The sequence below is a fragment of the Trichoplax adhaerens genome, genomic scaffold (genome assembly GCF_000150275.1).
Source record: "Trichoplax adhaerens TRIADscaffold_1 genomic scaffold, whole genome shotgun sequence".
Classification (NCBI taxonomy): Eukaryota; Metazoa; Placozoa; class Uniplacotomia; order Trichoplacea; family Trichoplacidae; genus Trichoplax; species Trichoplax adhaerens.
Window position 1 is genome coordinate 11,783,866 of NW_002060943.1, and position 21,542 is coordinate 11,805,407.

General features: G+C 31.0%; 2 protein-coding genes across 2 annotated transcripts; both read left to right on the top strand.

Annotated features, from left to right (window-relative positions):
- Positions 1–48: 48 nt before the first annotated feature.
- TRIADDRAFT_52710 (uncharacterized protein) lies at positions 49–2,846 on the top strand (the record flags this gene model as incomplete). The annotated part of the gene is made up of 3 exons (XM_002108302.1): positions 49–109; positions 2,264–2,300; positions 2,537–2,846. 3 exons carry the CDS (start codon positions 49–51, stop codon positions 2,844–2,846), a joined length of 408 nt encoding a protein of 135 aa, XP_002108338.1.
- A 7,993-nt stretch (positions 2,847–10,839) lies between these two features.
- TRIADDRAFT_52711 (uncharacterized protein) lies at positions 10,840–18,788 on the top strand (the record flags this gene model as incomplete). Its single annotated transcript, XM_002108303.1, has 10 exons — positions 10,840–11,210; positions 12,732–12,778; positions 12,902–12,978; positions 13,516–13,608; positions 13,805–15,922; positions 15,999–16,614; positions 17,380–17,588; positions 17,769–17,842; positions 18,010–18,133; positions 18,627–18,788. The coding sequence occupies 10 exons, from the start codon at positions 10,840–10,842 to the stop codon at positions 18,786–18,788; spliced, it is 3,891 nt and encodes a 1,296-aa protein (XP_002108339.1).
- Positions 18,789–21,542: the final 2,754 nt, after the last annotated feature.

Consider the following 21,542-nt stretch of genomic DNA (forward strand, 5'->3'; position numbering starts at 1 on the left):
ATTATCAACATCAGAGACTGTAATGGTTAAAATTAATATCTAAAAGCGATGGATAAACAGTTAAACTTACGTTGCAAGTTCTTTTTTCCCCTTGTTGCTTCTAACCTTGGTAAGTCAGGAGCGCTCTTTTTCCGAAACCTGGTGAATTCGACACACCTATGACAGTAATTAATAATATTTATATGATGTCTTGAACAAGCGTTATGTTGTGTTAGAAAACAGTCATTGAACCGAACAATTCGTTGATAGATAGGGAAAAATTTTTTTCTCTACTTTTCCTGATTTAATTATGCCAACTGTAGTAGATTGTTATAGCCAATCACAAATTAAGGTGGGGATTGTTTCCTATTGACTATTATCTAGCCTATCTATATTTTAGTTAGATATAGAACAATAGAGTTTTAGATAAGACTAACTCCAAACAATAGTTAAAGATACAGGAATGAAATTACTGACATTGAGAATAGGTAACGTCATCCAGGTCAGGAGAATAGAACTATTATTTAGTATCCCATTCAGGATAGCAATCCAGTTATTCATTTCCAATCTAATAGACAATCGTTGTATGTACACAATAGTGGATTAATTTAGAGCGGTTTTATTGTCAGAGCAGAAAGAAGAGTAAAATAATCATTATTGCCTTGTAATTTTAGAGTAATATCGATAAATGGAGATTACAACGGAGATAATGGCTATGTTGGAACACCGCACTAAACAAATCTATTACCCTCAATATTTATATTGTCTTGTTAATGAAGAGTGATTCGAGATGAATTTGGTGAAGATCAATAATATAATTGTATGGAAAGAGAGAGTGCCACAGTTAATATCAGACTTATAAACACCTTCTAGTTGCCCGGAATAAATCTAATTGCTTTCACTGCACTGATTTTGCATCTTCATTGTATTAATAAGCATATATTAATATATTTCAATAACCAATCGTATCGGATCAAGCATCAATTAAAGCTTAACTGGACATAATTTAACCTGTTATAGAAAACGTTTGCTACTATTCATAGTAATATTTCGCTTACGTTGTTACTATTATATTACTCGAAATTATATCTGCATACACATAGTGTATATTGATCAATCGAAAGTTAAATGAAATCTGTCATTGATCTTATAATAGCAATCCTTTAAAGTAAGCGTTATATCGTTCCATTATCACGAGTTGAATTTAATGCAGTATACGTAAACACCAACGGTAAACATAAATGCATCCATGATTAAAACTTAACGTTAAACTCGATAAAGAGTAACCCTTGCAATAGATTTGTAATAATTATGGTTATCTATCCATTTAAATGATTAGATAGAAAGCATTTGTAGGATCTGTTAGGCTATGGCTAAAGAAGGTTTTTTTTCTGTAATTTTAAGAAAATTTCCAATATACCAGAATTCTCTGACCGAGAATTAAATTTGGTAGGAATAATATATCAAAATTTGGATTAGGCATCATAGATGATAAAAAAAAAATATCGCAGTTGTAATGCATTCTACCTAATCTATCGCTGTTCCTTTTAGACTACTTATAAGCTTTGTCTAACTATGGCTTCTGTAAGCCTTATTTCTATAATTATAAAAATAAATCTTGCAAATAGATCTCTTAACTAGATATCAGACCTATTGTACATAACTGGAATATGTTACAACTATCATGGCAATTTATCATCTTATTTTATCATTTTCATTATTACTTATTGCTTAAACGTCTTTAGTAATTTCGAGTTTGCTTTAGAAAATTATCTGGCTGTGGCTAAAAGAAAATGTTATTATATTTATTTAAAATTATTTTAAATACACCATTTGGCTACTATCAACACTGCCTTGGAATCGTCAAATTCAGATGAGTTGAATTAGAATTATAAGGAAGGAATCAGTTTATTAGGATAAAGCTACCAAGTAAAGTATTTTTAATTGTCATATTTGTATTTTAATGCATCTGAAAAGTCAGTATCGGTAACATTACTAAGCCTCAAATATTGCGCTTCCTGAAATAATGGAATACTGTGTGGATTCCATGATGACTTCGATCGAGAAGCCAGCAAATATCTTTTTATTGAAGTAGCCAACGGCTTCCCACTACATTACTGGATTATAGAATGAAATTTGTTCCTATTTTAAAGTGCATAAGTTACTATGCCACACATATCGCTATAGTTAAAGAGTAATGTAGTAAAGGGCTTAAAAAATGCAGTCCTTTATAGATGTTTAGTATAAAATTATTCTTACTTTACCAAATTATGCAAATTCATAGAAACAATTGTTGATTTCGTAGCCAGAATTTTAAGTATGTATGTTAAGAATTTCGGAAACCGAAAGCTTTTACAACTCTGAGAAGGGTTACCAAATTATGCAATTTTATATAAAAAAGTGTTGATTTCGTAGCAGGAATTTCAGGTATTTTAAGAATTTCGGAAACCGAAAGCTTTTGCAATTCTGTGAAGGTATATAAGACCCAACGCGAACTAAATTTTTTAGTCCTTTGCTACACTATTCTTTGTTTACCATAGTAAACTTCTTTTTATAGACAATTTGTTGTATGTACACAACAGCAGATTAATCTAGTTCGAGGAAGACTATTAGAGAGAATGTTATTTGTTGAAGATTTTGAGAAAAACAATTATTCTGGATCCAATCCACCACCAGAACGACAAGGCGTTTATATGATTACTGATTCTAGAGATGAAGTTCTGTATGTAGGTGAAACAGAGAACCTCGCAAGAAGAGAACGCGAACATAAAAATTTTGATATGTTCAAAAAAACAGAATATTTTCTGTGGCATGAGTTACCTAAAAATACATCTGATAAAAGAAGAAGAGAAATCGAAACCAATTAGATACAATATTGTAAACCTCCAAGAAACAAAGAAAAACTGCCAAATTCATCAAAATAGACTTAGAAAGCATCTAGTTACAGTGTTGATAGGGTAGACCTAAACCTGACAGTTTGAGCTGGCACTTTTCATATCTGGTACGGTGTTATCTTACCATTAAGATAGTTTAATAGTACTGTAGTAGCTAATATGGAAAGTATCCATATTTGTAGTGCTAGGTAAGATAAGTCATATCTTAACGTGGATATAATTTGTGATAGTTTATTACTTTTTGATATCGACTGCTGATATGTACCGATAGTAGTAAGATGATTCAAGTTCTAGCTAATAATAGTTGAACTAGACATCATATATGCTTAAATTAAGATGGAGTATGAGTAATAGGTTAAAAATGTTTACTGATAGAAAAGCTATTTAAGGAACATTTCAATTCAAGACGTTACTCCTAGTAAGGTATAATAATAATGATGTTAATGTCTAGATGTTAGGTGGTTCTTATATAAATGGAAACATTTTAAGTTGAAAGTTGTAGATGTGTCTATGCTAATAAAAGTTCTGTCTTTACGGTACTTTGCTGTGTGTATTTAATGTTTAGTAAAAGAGCGTTTTAGTCAGTACTTACTGATAGACTGTTATTTTAAGTTTCCTTGTCGCAGAGTTTAAATTGTGACAGTATCGTTAAGGTTGGTTAATACTACGGTGTTATCTTACTGTTAGGATAGCATAACAGCACATTAGTAGCTAATAAGGAAAATATCCATAGTTGTAGTGTTAGGTAAGGTAAGTACTGCCATAGCGTGGATATTATTTGTGATAGTTTATTATATATTTGATATTGGTGGTTGTAGTGTATAGATAGTAGTAAAGTGATTCAAGTTCTAGCTAATGATATTTGAACTAGATAACATTCATGCTTAGATTAAGATTGGGTATGAGCAATAGGTGAAAAATAGTTACTGATAGAACAGCTCTGTGAGGAGCATCTCAGTTCCCAGTAAGGTATAATAGTAATGCTGTTGTTGTTTATAAGTTAGGCCGCTCCTATATCAACGGAAATATTTCGAGTAAGAAGTGGGTTGTGAAAAGTTATGGATGTGTCTATGCTATTAAAAGATCTGTCTTTGCGTACTTTGTTGTGTGTGCTTAACGTTCCATAGAAGAGCGTTTAATTAAGTCAGTAGTTACTTAAAGACTTTTATTTTACCTTTCCTCGTCGCAGAGTCAAGTTATGATAGTTAAAAATATTTCTTAACTAGATATCAGACCTATTATATATAGCGGAATGTTACAACCGTCAAGGCAACTTAGATTATCTGAAGCATAGGCTACTTTCATGTATAACTATTAATACAACTTGTAATTTTTCATCAATCACGTTTGCTTTACGATAAAACCTGTGATTTTAAATGAGCAATCAAAAAGCAACTAACTTTTTCTTTATATATGGTATTGAATAGATTAATAGCTAAGATAAAATATATTTCAGTGTAACCGTTTTGATAGTAACATGTATTTTACTTAATTATCTTAAATAAAACAACGTGATAAATTTTGGTAACAAATAAAAGCGATGCACTGCTACAAATTTTCTGAAGTAGTCGGTATAGCAAATCTGCGGGTAAATTGAAAGACAGATTGCCAATTTGTTCATGATGCTTGTGTTGTTAAAAATGAAATAATTTAGTCTTCCCTCAGTTGAAATTATATATTGCTTTTGTCATTAATAATTATCAGGTCAATATTAAGCTCTTCAATCTGTAAAGCTAGAGAGAAAGTGTGACCATTTCCCATTCGATGACCGCAATTGATATACCTACTGGGAGTCAAGATTATAATATTAACAAAATGTTACCTGTCAGCCTTGTACACGAGTATGATATTTACAATACATCACTACTGATATAAGGCACTGCAATGCTTTCATAAAAAACATTGATATCCAAAATTAACCTTTACTAATAATGTATTCTAATAAAGTGCACTATTTAATGTTCGTTACGCTCTTCTCTTGATACCAACTATATTATATCTTTGTGATATTTCTTTCCAATTAACTTCGCACAAATTGTTATTATTATACGTGAAGATTAATGCTCTGCGTAAGAGCCACTAGCTAGAAAGAGTAGAAATTTTTCATTTTAAAACTGTATAAATTTATCAACATTTTAAATAATAGGGTTGCTAAAGTGATTATAATTGCAATCGTACCACATTTAATCTTAAATTCTTTACGAAACTGCTGAGTATGCTCATAAAATAATTTCCATCATTGCCTATAGCATCAGTATATATTTAGTGCCTCATTACTTGCAAATAATATTCTTTCTGTCAATTTTGACTTTGAATATCATAATTTCCAAATATATTAAATGTAATTATAGTACTTATAGCACTTCATGTTTTTATTTAGCACACTTCAGAGATGATGTAAATATAAAGAACAATATTAAAATTATATTTAAATATGAACGTTCGATATCATGATAAAAATACGATATAACTGCAAGTAGATGCAGAATAAACACCTATTTGATATCACAAAAATCTACTTTACATTCATAATTTAGATAAGACTTTAACCTTTTTATGCTACTATTTGAAAGCAGTTAGTTAACGTGTGTTACATTTGTATATAGCATAACATTACTTCCGTCCTGATGTCGATGCTGATTATCGAGATCACATCGAGAACGATGCAGAATGACACAAATGTTGAGACGTAGTGATATTATTCCATGCTAATACTAGAAGCTAACACAGCGACACAATTCGATATCGAAGCTCATTTTATTTCTAAATGGACTGAATTTATTGCTACGCTTTACTTTTAATTCTACTCTGTTGCATTTAGAGTAATGATCTGGTTGTAAACACAAATCATAAGTGTGTGTTCTAATAAATGCATTTGCTTTGAAATGAAGAGCAATAGATGGAGTGCCCTACTGATTAACCTGTAATTGCTTTCTTCCAGCAAAGTTTTCACTATAGAAGATAAAATTACCCTAAAAACTTTTGTTTCTGCCAAATAGTACATGATCCTGTTTGCGGAAGTAGCCTCCAAAACTGGATAGCATAGGTATGATAGTTATGAACAGCCTTGAGATTAGTCCTATCAAGTCCTATCATAACTATTCCACATTTACTATAGTGAACGTGGGATAATAAAGTTTGTATTTTGACGTATCCACACAAAAATATTTCTAACTATAATCATTATAGGATCGTAAATAAAACGATACAGTTTCCTGAATCGGAAAGCAATGATGATCTACTTGCCATTAGTAAATTTAGTAATCTAGATATAGAATAATATTCGACAAGACTTAGCTATTGGATATTATCGCCTATATAAAAGTGTTAATATTTCATTACGATATCCTTGCTCTATTAATTAGCTGAAAACTGAAGAACCTTGGCTCTACTAAATCATGCATCTTCGATTAAAGGATACTGTAATTTAAGTTTCATATCAGGTACATAAATAGCTCAAATAATTCATAGCTACAACAATTAATGTTTATATTGTAAATTACACTAATTTAGTGTTTTATAGTAGCTCTAATAATTTATTATTATATTCCTGTATCGTTGATTAGGCAGATTAATATTTAATTTGCCATCGACGTCCTTACTTCCATGGCGAATCCTGAGGACAAATAAAGCAAACTTTGGGGTTTAGGCATTTTGAAGCGTGATTTCTTCAAAGCCTCATAGATAGGAATATTAATCGTTTTATATTTATAATATATAGCATAAATTGTAACCTACATAATATTTAACGACTTCAATTTATGATAAATAAGGGAAAAATCAGATCACTTTATAATTTAGCAAAAATATACAGATGAAAAAATTGAGAAATTTATGCAGTTGTAATTATTCTTAAAGTGACAATAACCTTGAATCTAGAACGGCATATAATCTATAGGCAACCTACATGATTACTTGTTTGCTCGATTTATAGTCATTTAGCTAATATACTGAGACTCTGTACGTGCAAAGACCTTATATTTTGATCTTACGTAAATGGGGGATTGTTCTCGTTTGATTAATTATCATAATCTGCCAGAATGCAATAAGTTAAACTCGTATCAGTAATTACAGACATCGAAGGTTGAAGAATGAGCATTTTCCGTCTAAAATCTTTTGAATATTAATATTTTTTACAAATAATTCCAACAACTGCAATATTTAATGCCTTAATCGCGGTCATAGACGTGATCTATGCTTAATTATATCAAAACTAAAGAAGAAATCATCGAAAGGAAATATTTCTGACGAGATCTTTGCTTTACGGTAATGCTATACGAATCATTAATAATTCAATTAATATAGAGGCATCCTTTATACTAATTAAATTTCACCTTGGCAGTAATTATAGCTTGCTATTAACTTTCAACTCTTGCTTAGACAAAGAGGCTTTCTATTAGTAAATAGGCTGCAAAGTTCAAACTTAATTGATGAAGCTGTTAGATCTACCTATACCTCAGAAGCTGCAATAGTTGCAATGTATGATTAAGATAAATTTTATATAAAGGAAAAATAATCAACTACTATTTTTCTTATCGTTGTAATTAGATCTAAAGATATTAAATTGAATCAATAATCGATCAAGATTCACTCTCTAACAAATTATAATTGAAATCATCTTAATTCTATTACGTTAGCACTGAACCTTATATTGTAACGTCTTCAATGGCGGTAAGTAATCTAGACTTTATTTAGAACTAATGGTTCAATAAAATAAAATCTTGCTTATTAATAATTAACAATCTCAAATTGCAATATAGTCCAAGGACTACAGTCAGTTAGTCTTAAACTTCTTAAACTAATATTTAGTTACAATCGATCCTGATGCAAATTTATTTCGCAGTTCTGAATATAAAATTCTCAGATAAAAGGTGTTTGAAGATACCGCAAAAGCTATTAGCACTGATAGGTGGCGGCATAATAAAAAATTTTAATTGCGAATCATTATCATAAGTTTTTCACAATAATGTTCAAATCACATTTTATTCTTAAATACACATGGCTAGGGTCAGTCAATGACAACTCTTCTGCCATACCAATTATAACATTAAATTCCATTGATTTATAAATAGTGTATGATATAATACGATCATATCCCAGCTTTTCTTATCCGGATATGGTATGTCATTATTGATAAAATTTCAATTGGATCATTTAAAAACGCATTTTTTTTACCTCTTATGTAGTTACATGTAGACATTGTTCTATTCTCAGCGCGATAATTATTTTTTTGATGGATTTTTAAAACAGCATATATTCTCATTGATTCATAACAGTATGTGAACTATTGTCCTGCTTGCTTACTCTAATCCATGTTTATTTTAATTTAATAGCATTATCAGTCCAGTTTAAATCGATTCCGAATAAAAATTATAGTTAATAAAAAATTTATGCCTTATCATGCTTTCCAGGTACGGTAACTGGATAACTATAATGACTGCTAGGTTAGCATCATGTAATGATTATGTTTGCATACCGAATAATAGTCATTCAATTTTATATTTCTCGTCAGAAAAGAACAAAGAAGAATTATAATGATCATGAACATTACTGCCTTCGCATACAGTTGGTATGAGTAATACATCTATCCATAAACTGGCTAGAAAGGGATAGAAATTATTTTGATTCAAAGCTTATAAATTATCAGGCCATTAAGATTCTCCTCCTCTTGTAATTCCTCCGCCCTTTCTATACGTCAGTTAAAACTTTTCTATATTAAATATATCATATTTGCCACTCTAAACAATCTATAGTCCCAATCATGGACAATGACTGATTTACTACCGGTAATAGGCTAATGCCACGTGATACTGTGTCGATGGATGCATTTACTCTATCCTATAATAAAGTTGATTGTTGATTAAATAATACAATTAGATACACTTAGATTAGGTGGCTTATGTTTTGGCAATAATGACTGCCCAGTTATGATTGATTGGTTACATTTATTGTCATTAGCTGTATTTAGGGACCATAGCATCTATGATATACTGATTGATGACAATAATTTGTTATGTTATTGAGATGTCTTCATTATTGTTGAAATGTGACGTGTTCATATAATGAGAAGGTTGGTAGCATCGAAATCGATATCTTACGCTGATTGTTTATAAAGTAAGATTGATCCAGATTAAAAAAACATTAATAGAATGGAATATTAGACGTTGACAACTAAAGTAACCAAATTGGAGTTATAATATTTATAATGATGACCATGACATGACTACCCATTAAATTATGATCTATTTAACTAATTCTATCAATACAACAATAGTTAGAACCACGTAGAACTATTTACTTATAGATGTTAAGGATCATCCCAATAATAGATATTTTATTAAAATATGCAAGGGTTAGAAACCATTATTCAAGGCCATGCCTATCTAATTTAGCTATTAATTTACGATTCAATCTCTCTAATGCAAAGAGGAACAAAAAAAACCGTCATTAAAAAGAGTTTTACAAGGGATAAAAATTTTAAATCAAATCATAGCAAGTGCTGTAGTTATCGAATTTTCTATATGGACGGCACATGTAATTTCAGCATAATCATACGTTGAAACGAACATTATCAAATTATCTTTATCTGCTCTTTCTCAAGTATAAAGTTATAGCGATGTTAGCATTAAACTACTAATTTTCTGCTACGATTTCAACATGAAGTTCGATCTTAGTCTAGAAAGACATCCCATTCTATCATCCTATAGATATAGATATAAAGAAGTTGATATTGATTTTTATGAATACAAATCTATAGCTATCTGATTTACATGTGAACTGATTGTACTGTGTGCAGTGCGCTAAATTTTACCTTTTATTTTTTTTTATTTACGTCCTTATGCCTTTATATTGGCCATTATCAATTTAATACATTCTAAATTTGCTTTATTATGGATTGAAATTAAATAGAATAGATAATAATTTATGTTTTATACATAAGAAGGGGTGAGGACGAGGCAGCTATTCTTTAGATTATCTATTTATTGTTCGATCTATTTCCATGATAATGACCTATTAACGTTATATGATAGACAGTACTGGCATCAAATATTCCACCAAATTCACCCTGCTTATATTTCTTTCGATGATGACTGATGTTTCTTTTTCATCTACTCCATACTATCTCATGTGCCTATCTCTTCAATAAGACCAACTTTTTTCTCGACCACCTGTCATCGTCATTCTGGCATTCATTATCTTCTATTGCTGTATCCATTCCTCCGTTATTCTTCTACAACGAATTCTTCAATCAACTAGAACTACTAGAGTGAAATTTTAAGCAATACTAGTAATTCGAGCACCTAAAAAGTAAAATAATTTAGAGTGTATGAAAATTTGAATAATTTTAAGACAGTAGGATATTATTGCATAATTTCTTTAGTCGGCGCTTTTGTCTACATTATCTTCACCAGTATTTTTCTAAGTTCAATCATTTTACTTCATTTAATTAATTTCAATTACTATTTGTGGCGTCTTATTACTTTCTAATTAAACTATCCAACAACCGTGGATGAACTCATTTGGATTTTTTTCTACATTTTAATTATCTATCCTCACAATCTTCCATTTCACCGTGTATATACTCCTGATAGAGTTCAAAGAGTTTCAGTTGAATAATAGCGAAAACTTCCAACACTATCCTACAGTATAATATAGAAAATACCCGAATTAACATTATTTACAAGAACTGATGATAGAAAACTAGTGTTTCTACAAAAATAAGGATAGAAAAAAGACTGAAACTTTGTCACTTAATTAGCAGTAATAACTGCTCTTAATTACAAGCCATCAATTACCAACCCGTTGATTATCCTATTTTTTATTTTATCTAGCGCTATTATATATCTTCAAAAGCTTATATCCTGTAACATCGCCAATCTGAAACCGTTTCATCAGAGATTTGACATCATTACAATTGCAATTTAAGACATTTAAATCTGTGAATACACGACTACACTCTAACATAATGAACAAGTTTTTTACTAAATTGTTTACATTCAAATGGCTAGAAGATAGTTTAGTCGATGTTGTCAAATGGCGCTATGCGCTAGTGGCGATGGGAGTTTTGGAAGCTCTTTTATTTTGTGGAATAACTTTTGGTTGGGCAAATTTAGTTTATGTCCTCAAAGCAGAAGGATTTTGGATTGAACTGTGCCCTGAACTCAACGTTACTTTTCATGCTCATGAAATGATCAGTTCAAATATCACTTGCCTTCCACAAAGTGAAATACTGCAAGCTGTTTTTACTGTATCGGTCTTTGTCCCGAACGCTGTCTTGGTGATCATTGGCTTTTCTATAGATCGATTTGGTCCACGTAATATGCGCTTTATTGCGAGGTAATAATGAATGTTCATGATATTTATTCATGATAGATACGCTATTTTGCTGTCTTACCTCGGCTGTATTTTAGTTGTAATTCAAAGATTATAACGACAACATTTAACAAGTAGTTATCAGACAATCTCTAAGCTTATTATTATAATTTTAATATCCCGCTACGATGTTTTTTGTATGTAACATTTTATATATGTGCCATTTTAAGGTCAATTATATTTATTGTAATACCACATAGCTGGAAATTATCTATATCATTCACGTAATCTAATGGTCGCTATTTTTTATTGCAACGTCCCATCCGCAGTAAACATTTGAGTTAAATAGTACTTATTGAAGCCTCAATTATACTATCTAGTCCTGGCCTCTAGAGAAGTTTATCGTTAAGTAGATCTATTCGAACAGTCACATAATTGTATTTATACTACAAAATCATTCACTGAAATCGGCTTCTACGTATCATAATAAATAAATTACCAATCCTAAGTTGGCAGCGCTACATAATATCACTAGCTTTCCTGCTAAACGGATTCCAATTTAATTTAAAATTAATAGAGCCAAATGATGAAACGGTGGCACAGATAATACCTTGAGCTATTTTCTCCTTAAGACCCTCCCAATTACCTAGCAGACAATAGTTACTAACCTATAATGCGTCTTAGTTGTGTCTATGAATTATTTCTATTCCCCACATCTGTCAAAACAATATAGTATTATTATTGTAACATAGCGAAAATTGAAATCGATATTTTTTATATTATCACAAAGATCTCACTTTACTAGTGTAAAACGCCAATTCTCATAAACTGTTAATAATGGACGGCTACATTATATCTGCCTAGCAAGTGTTTGCTTCTTATTAGTGCTACTACTGGAGTACCTTCATATACTTTTTTGACACCTTTAATAATAAACATGTACACTGGAATCTCTAATCCGCGCACTAGAAAGAATATTAATACAGTTTTTATGGCAAAGACTTTTCGGATTCAATCATACCGCTCACTTGCTATTAATTGCTACTTTTGGTTAATCATAACTTCTTACTCAATTTCTAAAATTTGTCTAATTTTACGCCAACATACAAATACATAAAAATAGGAGTACCTGTTCGGCAGTAGCGCCACTGTAGGCTATTCGCTATTGGTATCTTCTTCTGCTATTACTGATATCAACGTTTAACATAAAGCTCCTGTTTATAATTTGTTACAACATTTATAGTATAATTCTGTAATTATACCAATGAATTTTCAATATTAACTGTATGGCTTATACTTATTTCAGCTATTTTATGCAGTTAAATTTAGAGCTTACTTTAATATGAAGACGTTCCTGTTTGCCGACAATTTAAATAAATACTCACATCATATTCATCACCAACTTGCTATTGACTCAATGAAATCTGCACACTTTTTATTATAAAAATATCACGATTTATACATGATAAAAATTACCAAATATCCACTAACTCTAATTATGCAATGATTTCATATCCTCAATATTGTTTTCTTCTTATCTGATAGTATTCTATTGATGAGTTCCTTCCTTATGCTTGCGTTAGCAACTAGAGGTATGATATTAATATCATTTCTAAATTATTACAGTACTACTAGCCCTAAATCATACTGTGTATCCTAAGATACCTTTATTTAATCTTGGATATCGTTCATTCTCCTTTTACTCTGTAATATAGATTCTCCATCACTATTATTTCCTGCACTATCTTTATGCAGTACAGCTGGTATGTACTTCCTTCTATCTCTGTTTCAGGTAAGGCATAGCTGATTTATCTTACTGTAGTAATCCTTACTACATACAGGCAATAAATTACTGTATTAGTTAGCAATACTTCATCTCATATTGTACGAATATTAATATTATAGACGTGACATCACAATTATATCTGTAGCTTCTATAAAGATGGTGATGGTAAAAAGTCAGTTCTTCAATAACTAACAGATAGTTCGTAAAATGGTTTTTTAATTCAGTAATTTCATGTCGAAGTCTGATGACTATAATTTTATCTCTCGTGAATACTGATGTTTATTTTAATGTAGTATCATATTATGATAATATGTATAAGTACATATGTTAATAAAAAGCAATGTTATGATCCGTACACTGAATTTGCATTAACTAGCTTATTATAGCAAATTAACATCGAAGTCCAATAACTGTAATTTTATATAGAATGTAATGTTTCTAAGCTTATTTCGTCAATCTGCTGTATCGGCCTGAAACTGTAAATCATAGCACAGCATTAATGCTTTTATACTAATAGATTTTATATCTGCTTTTCTTATTAAGATTGGCAATCTGTTCAAGACGAAAAGATCTACGGTTATTAGTATCATTAATGGGAGTTTTGATGCATCTGCAGCTATCTTTCTATTCTTTCAGGTAGGATACTACACTTTACTAATATCGTTGAAGCTATAACTAGGTGATGATTTCTACGCTTCTTTTCTAGCTTAACTCAATCTAAACAGATAGTTGACATCAATTATATATATATATATATTGATAGAGCTCATCATTAAAATATAGCCAAATAATGATTATTTTCATTTTTAATTTAAAAAATGAAACAATTTAGCTCATTTATGATGTTGGCATAAGCAGAAGTACTCTATTCTTGATTTGGACTGCCTTGTCTTTTATTACAGTGATTAATACAATAGTCTTTATTCCAGCAAAACCTATTTTACCACCTGATGCAGAATATAACAGTATTACTAGTGGTATCCTTGGTAATTATTATTATATCTTTCATGCACTGGAGGTTGTTAATGTTAGCTTATTGGGAATCCATTCTAAAACAATCAATCACATGAACAAACCTAGTCAAAACGTCAGCAGACGCAGCAGACTTTTTGATTCCGTTTCCGTCAGTTATGATATGACCGAATACTTTAAAGAGGATCTTGCAGATAGTGATCAAATCAAACGCAGTTGTAGCTATTTAAGCGTATCGCATTCGATCAATTTGAGTGATAGCTACCCTCCTAGTGATATAGTTAAAGAGGATAGCGATCCTAGTATCATCAATTACGAAATTTTGGAACCTAAAAGTATCGATAATGAGACTATTATCAGGAGTAGTTATGCTCAAAGTATGAATTTACCAGTCATCAATATTCAGGATACTGATAATATGACGACTAAAGTTGGATTTAAAAATGAAAATCATCGAGATTTTGGTTCAAAGGATCAAAAGTTTAGTGACTTAAACGCACATCGACTGTCAAGAAGAAGTTTAAGCGTTGATGCTGATCCACTCTATTTAGTTAATCCTAAAGATGTACTGGCTAATTTACAAGGTCGTCAACAATCTACCGAGACAAACGATTTTGAAGTAGATTCTTTAGCAAGAGATGGCCGCGTAGCTCTACCTAACAGTGAATCTAACAATTGCTTTGAGTGTGAAGAAGAAAACAACGATGCAATATCAATCCATTCCTTGACCATCGATCCATTTGAACGCCAACCTACCAGAGACAACGCTAATGATCAAAAAAGTTTACCAGCGTCACCAGCTGGCAGCAATGGCTCAGCAGCAAGTAGTGTATCCGCTTATAATTTAAATGCGCTATTCTTTGAGGATAATTTTACAGATTATACTATCCAAGAATCCCATCCAACAAACGATCTAAATGTACAAGCTCAAAACTATACGGCACCCTTACAAAGTGTTAGTGTGACTATTACTAATGCTGAAGATGGAAATATAGCTAATGCCGATGATAGCGGCGATGAGAAGAGCGATAATGGATCTGTTTCATCGGTTGTCCTTGCTAACAAATTCTTTAAAGAGCAACTCAATCATAATAATAATCGATCCAGTGTCTCGAACGGTGCTAGTAATACAGGATATCGAAGCTGTCCACAGTCGCCAACAGGAAGTGTTGTTTCAAATGGTAGCACTATATCTGCTTATAACTTAAATGCATTACTATTCGGTAGCAACAAGGCAAATAAAAAAAGCAAAAGAATGACTGTAGATGATGGAGCATTACTAAAATCGACATCGAAACATACTCAGACAACTTCTCATGGAGGATTTCATAGCAAAATAAAAGCAAAAAGTCAACCAGCGTCTCCGGTTGGAAGTAACAGTTCTGCCTGTAGCAGTATTTCGGCATATCATCTTAATTCGCTATTTGACAATGAAAAATTTCGCGAAAAATTCTCTAATACAGAAGTCGACAAGAGTGGTATTACAGAATGGATTACAAATCAAGAACAATATTTACCCTTACGCCAAAAACAATCAGATCCAAATGACAACACTACAGCAAATTCCGAGAACAAGGATATTGATAACCAAGCCATAAAAGCAAAAGATCTAAAGCAAGATTCAACCGATGAGAGTTATTGTCGAACTGAAGCTTGGCTATCGAATAACCAGCTTCAAGGGTTAGAAGATATTAATCAAACTAGTCAACAGACTGAAGTGGGATTAATCAATACTCATCAAAATAATGATAACCAAAAGGTGGTGGCTAAAATACAGGAAAATTATAACATGTCAGGTGATGGGATTTCAGAAGAAGATCTAAAGAACTTGTCGTCACTGGCTAATAGTGATAGAGAGCTAAAATCTTCGCCTTTTACTCTTCGCAAAGCTACAATTTCTACCATCGCAGAAGAACAAGATTCCTATGCTATTCCTGATATTACTGTTACAAGAGCCAATAGCGAAGAAGATCTGAGGGTATGTATATAGCAAATTCGTTACTCTCGATGTATTGGGTTAATCTAATATTATTCAATCGCTTTTACCTCTTTAGACTGAATCTTGCCAGGAGAGTGATGACCAACATGGTGCAATTGGTCATAGAACTAGATCGAATACCTTAGCGCAATTACTACGACAAGATAGTAAAGAATCAAGTCGACGACGCTCATATATTCCAACGCGAAGAGACAGTAATTTTGCCGCTAATGATGATATCGAATTACCTCAGCTCAAATTACCTCGTTGCATGACAGACAGCAGGGCCAACTATTCTCGCTATAATATCTATTCTTTAGGAAACGCGTTTGCAGTTCCAGCTACTCATACAGCTAGATTAAAGACAATTTCTGAAGCTAATAGAAAAAGAGAGATGAGACAGCGTGCACGTAAATTTCGTAGCGATTCTGTTAAATCCAATACAGATTCCAATCATAACCCCAAGCTGCAACGAGAGGTATCTCGCAAGAAGAGATCTATTCGGCGAATACGTAGTGATAGCAGTTTATCAGTTAAAAGTGATTATATGCTCAACTGGAAGGCGGCTATAAGATCGCCTTTATTTATCTGCCATTGCCTGTATCTTGGTCTCATTCAGCTACGTCTTGTTTTCTTTATTGGATCACTTTATTCATTTTTAGATTATTTAACCGATAGTCAGCCAGATGTAGGTAAGTTAAGATTTCCACTTCCTTTTAATGATCAAAGTATGCCATCTTTGAAATACGTAGACATTATGTTCCCTAATTTTGGGGGATATTTAAAATTACGTACAAGTAGGATCTTAGTCTCATTTTACTAGTAGAAAGAATTAGCCAACCCCTTAGGATATACTCAATTGATATTATGTTAAATTATATACCATATTCAGAGATTATGAAATAAAATTATGACTAACGTAAGATTATTAAAATATGTCGTGCTCGAGTCATATTCGCTAGAATCATAAATTGTAAGAAGTTAACAACTAAATGGTATTATGAGACACTAAATTATATCGTAAGCAACAGTAAGTCTGCAAGTACCCATTCCTTAATAGAACACTATCTATAAATGAATATTTTAGTATTGATTACCAATGTAGTAATTTTACTACAAATATAAATTGACTATCCCAATATCTATCAGTAGGTATTATTAATACCCAGTTTTTCCCATTAAATTATTCCATTATAAATAACAATCTCATACCCTAAGACGTGCCGATTGGACATAGTTAAGTATTACAATACAAAACTGTTCCTAAACCGTATAGAAATATTAGCTAATTGTTTCTAGGCAATATTGAAATCGTATAGAAATGATTACTCAATATTTCTAAAGATTATAAAGAAATAGCAAACATGTTGAGGCCTTTACATATATGTATTTATTACTAACATATGGATATGGAAGGAAAAAATATTTTTTCTAATTATCAACCTTAAATATTGCAGTTACTGCCTACACAAACGCTTTCGGCTGGGTCCAAATGTTTGGTATGATTGCATCTATTGGCATTGGCTTACTTATGGATTTTAAGTTAAGTGAATCCAATCCAGTGGAAGTAGTTCAAATGACGTCGTCAGCAATCGCTTATTTTATTATAAATACTATGACTGTTTTATTTGGAATTGTCACCGTTATTCCGGTCTTAGAACTTCAGGTAAATATGGATTAGACTTATATTTGATTCCTTTTTTTCTAAAATGAAGCAACAATTTTCCATTTAATTTCTTTTTCTGCATATTTTTATGTTGGAATAATATATCCGCGTAAAGACTACCTTTTAATAATATTAAAAATAACTAATTATCAATGTTCAATTTTGCATTTTAAATTATAGTACATTTCATTTTTACTACACACTATCATCAGAGCGTTTATCTATTCGGCGAATTCTAGCTTTATCGCCATCGCGTAAGTTAAATGTAATCATTCCATCTCTATTCTATCAATACATTAGCTTGTAATCTGATCAATAAATAATGATTAACTAAGTAATCACTAGCAGTAAATTTATAACAGAGTCTATTTGAATGTTATAATCTAATTTATTATAAATGAATTTTTTGTATTTCAAATAGATTTCCAATTGAACATCACAGCACGCTTATTGGAGTCTCCTTATTTGTGGCTGCTCTCTTTAGCCTCTTACAGTTTCCTTTATTTATTCTAATCCGGGTAAACTTGGGAGGAGATCCTTTCTGGGTAAGTTAACCATTATTAGCTAATCAAAATAAATCTAATTAATGAACATATCTTAATTAGACCAAATATCTGTATACTATGACGTAGTGGACACGTATAATGTGTCCATATGCTTCTGTTACATACACCCTAAAGTGAGTAAGTAATCTTTGTAAAGACTATCGGATTCTTAACAAAATATAATTTCACGTATTCAGTGGTTTAACAAGCTTGGCTATACTATCAACTCATAAAGATAAAAGGATTTCATTCAATAAATTGAAACTTGTTATTTAGCAGTGTACTAGACCAAGAGATAAATTATATCGCACATGTTAGATACAATATCTTTATGAAATTGGGAATAAGTTAGATGCTGTAGCCACATACTAGCTACGCTATTAGTATCATCAATAAATTTAAATCATAATATCGTGATATTCGATTAAATTTAGACTAACTTTTCATATGGAATTTATTCTAGCCTCTAATTGTATCTACAATTATTATCTAGATCAACATTGCATTGTTTATTGTCAGTATCATTGCTTATGGTTATCCATTTCTAATATGGCATGAGAGCAAGAAATTGGAAGCAGCGATGACTGATACAGATGATGACGCTATATCTACAATTGAGTACAATCGAAGCGCTAGTACTGAGCCTATTGCATAGTCTTTCTGTATACTGTAGATATCCTACTAAATGCTCTAATTGTATTTTCAATAATCTTGAATTTGATGGCCGAAATATGTTCACACTTTCCAGAATAAGCTTTCTTTTTATTTTAAATTTAAATAATATCTAACATGTATATTGTTATATTAAACAATCCTAATATCAAGGGAATAGATTGCATATAAATTTTTCAGTATTAAATGATCAAATTACATTGTTGTCCGAGCATCATATTATGCGATCCTATATTTTCTTTCGTCATACCTATATAACAATTAATGATGATCTCTAAGAAGATATCATAAACTACTGTAACTTAAAGTCATCCGTAAATTTTATTCTAATGAAGTATAAGAAAGTGTATGGTAACATAGAGATATATGCTAATACCATCGAAGACTTCATAATTGATTAATGGAGTTTTTAAATTATATAAAAGTGCCGTATTTAATACATCATTGTAAGGCAATCTATAGCTTGTGATAACTAAATTACTTTTGGTACTTGTAAGCTTTAAAATGTAAGATTTAAAGCCTGTGAAAATTTTGTTCTAGTAAGTTTAATCCATGATCATGGTGTTTGTCTCTTTCTTATATCAACTACTATTACAGCCCAAAAATTGCATGACATAATGTATTTTATCCTATTATAAGCTTAATCTTATACTGCTATGTTGTTTAATGATTTTATGTTCTTATTATACTGTCATTAATTCATTATGATGAATAAAGGAGCTAAAAGATAAATTTTGCTACTTAAATTACAACTTTAATGCAAGAATCGATTTGGTAAAGTGTTAGCCAAGTCTATCAACATATTTAGATTGTTCTAAAATTATTTGACCGTATGTTGTTGCGGTATTCTTATTACTTAGAAACGCCAGGTAAACTAGATAAATTCATAGTATATGATATTAAGTATCATAAGCTTTACCATCTACTTGCAGAGTTACATTACAGCTAAGCGTGGGGATAATTAATATTTTATTTATCGCTAATTACCGCAGTCTTTAATTTCTAACATATCAATATATTACTATTGTCGCTAGAAGGAGCTAGAGAATACCGTAGCTTGACTTTCACCTATTTCATGCTCGACGGTAACTAAATAAGCTAATAATGTTTACAATACGACAGATAGAGTCAATAAGCGTACGTGATAATTTACAAGTGTGAAGATATGGAAATGTACTGGATTTGTCCATCCCTGATTTTCTAGTGATCGGAAGTTAAGAGTATTTACCGTGATGTATAGTATATTGATGATTTGTAATTCTCAGAGTATTATTTTCATTGCATAGCAAATATACAATTTCTCATCAAATAGCACAATTACTCAATTCGTATTTATAAAGTGTAGTTAAAAATGTACTCAACTTATTTCGCCTTAATTCTTCCAGATTTAAGAATAATCCGTAAACTAGAAATAAGCTAACTATTGATTGATGAACGAACTAACGCAATCTATATCAAGTACATATGCATCCAGTTAAAGGAGTAGGTAGTATATAAAAATGATACATACTGCATACATTAGCTCAGACTGTAGTAAAGTTATGGAAATTGGAAATGATGTGGGAATGCTCATTCATGTCTTCAATTATTTATTATTGTAAGAATAAACTCTGTAACTTTGTCTATGAACGGATTCACACTAAATAGTTAATAACCTGTTACCTATTTTTGACTAGTTGCACCAGTATATCACGATTTAGCGCTAACCTTATTATCACGTTACTTACTTTAATAAATTCAATGAACTAATATTATGAGACGATTTTACTTTTACCTTAATTTCGAAATAGTAATAAAGTTCCATTTTTTTCCGGTAAAGTGCTATAGTTATTTAGTAATTTTATTATTATGTGTATGTCGTATTTTATACTATTGCTATATTTTAGATGTGATCACTTCTCCGTATTTGATAGATTGGTCATATATTATATATTGTTGTTATTGTAGGTTTACTTCTTATAGTATACAATAACATTGATTTGTTAGTGTCATATTAGAATATGTTTTTATGATAATCATTGTTACTTGAGGGATCATCCACAAGATAGATCTTGGGCTTCATTATGAAATGGTCGTACTAAGTTATTAACCTTGTCTCTCATAGTAATCTGTAGGTACCTTAATCTGTTTACGCTAAACTTGTTTACTTGTCGACAGGATAAGAGAGTGCTATATAAATGAGCGCATTTCTTACCCTAATAGTGATTTTTTCCCCGCTGTTGCCTCTGACTATTGTCTATGTTGTTTAGATTTAAATAAACGTAGTCGTTCAATTTCTTCTCGACCATGTTCTCTGAGGTTTACCCTTGTTACAAATACCGACGTTTTGTGACAGTGCCGTATGTCAATCAACATTATCATGTGAATACATCCTACTGCGATTACAGTAAAGAATTTTGTATAGAGATGAAAATTGTTATGATATAATTATCACTAGGGTAATGACGATAATTATCCATGGGGATTCCTCTCCGGTACGACTATAATTTTTGAAGTTAAATGATAGAAGCAAGAGAGTTGTGATAGTTATAATGTTTGCTATCCGCGATAGAAATCTGTCTTAGATATTTATGCACCCAATAATTCTTAGAATGCTATAAAAATCAATCTTCCTTATAAAATGACGATAACTAAAAATTAATTTACTAGAGAATAGCTTTTCTAAAGTAATTACTATACTAACAAAGATTTACAGTAATAATAAGAACGTAATAATTACAAAACTTTACTCCTCTTT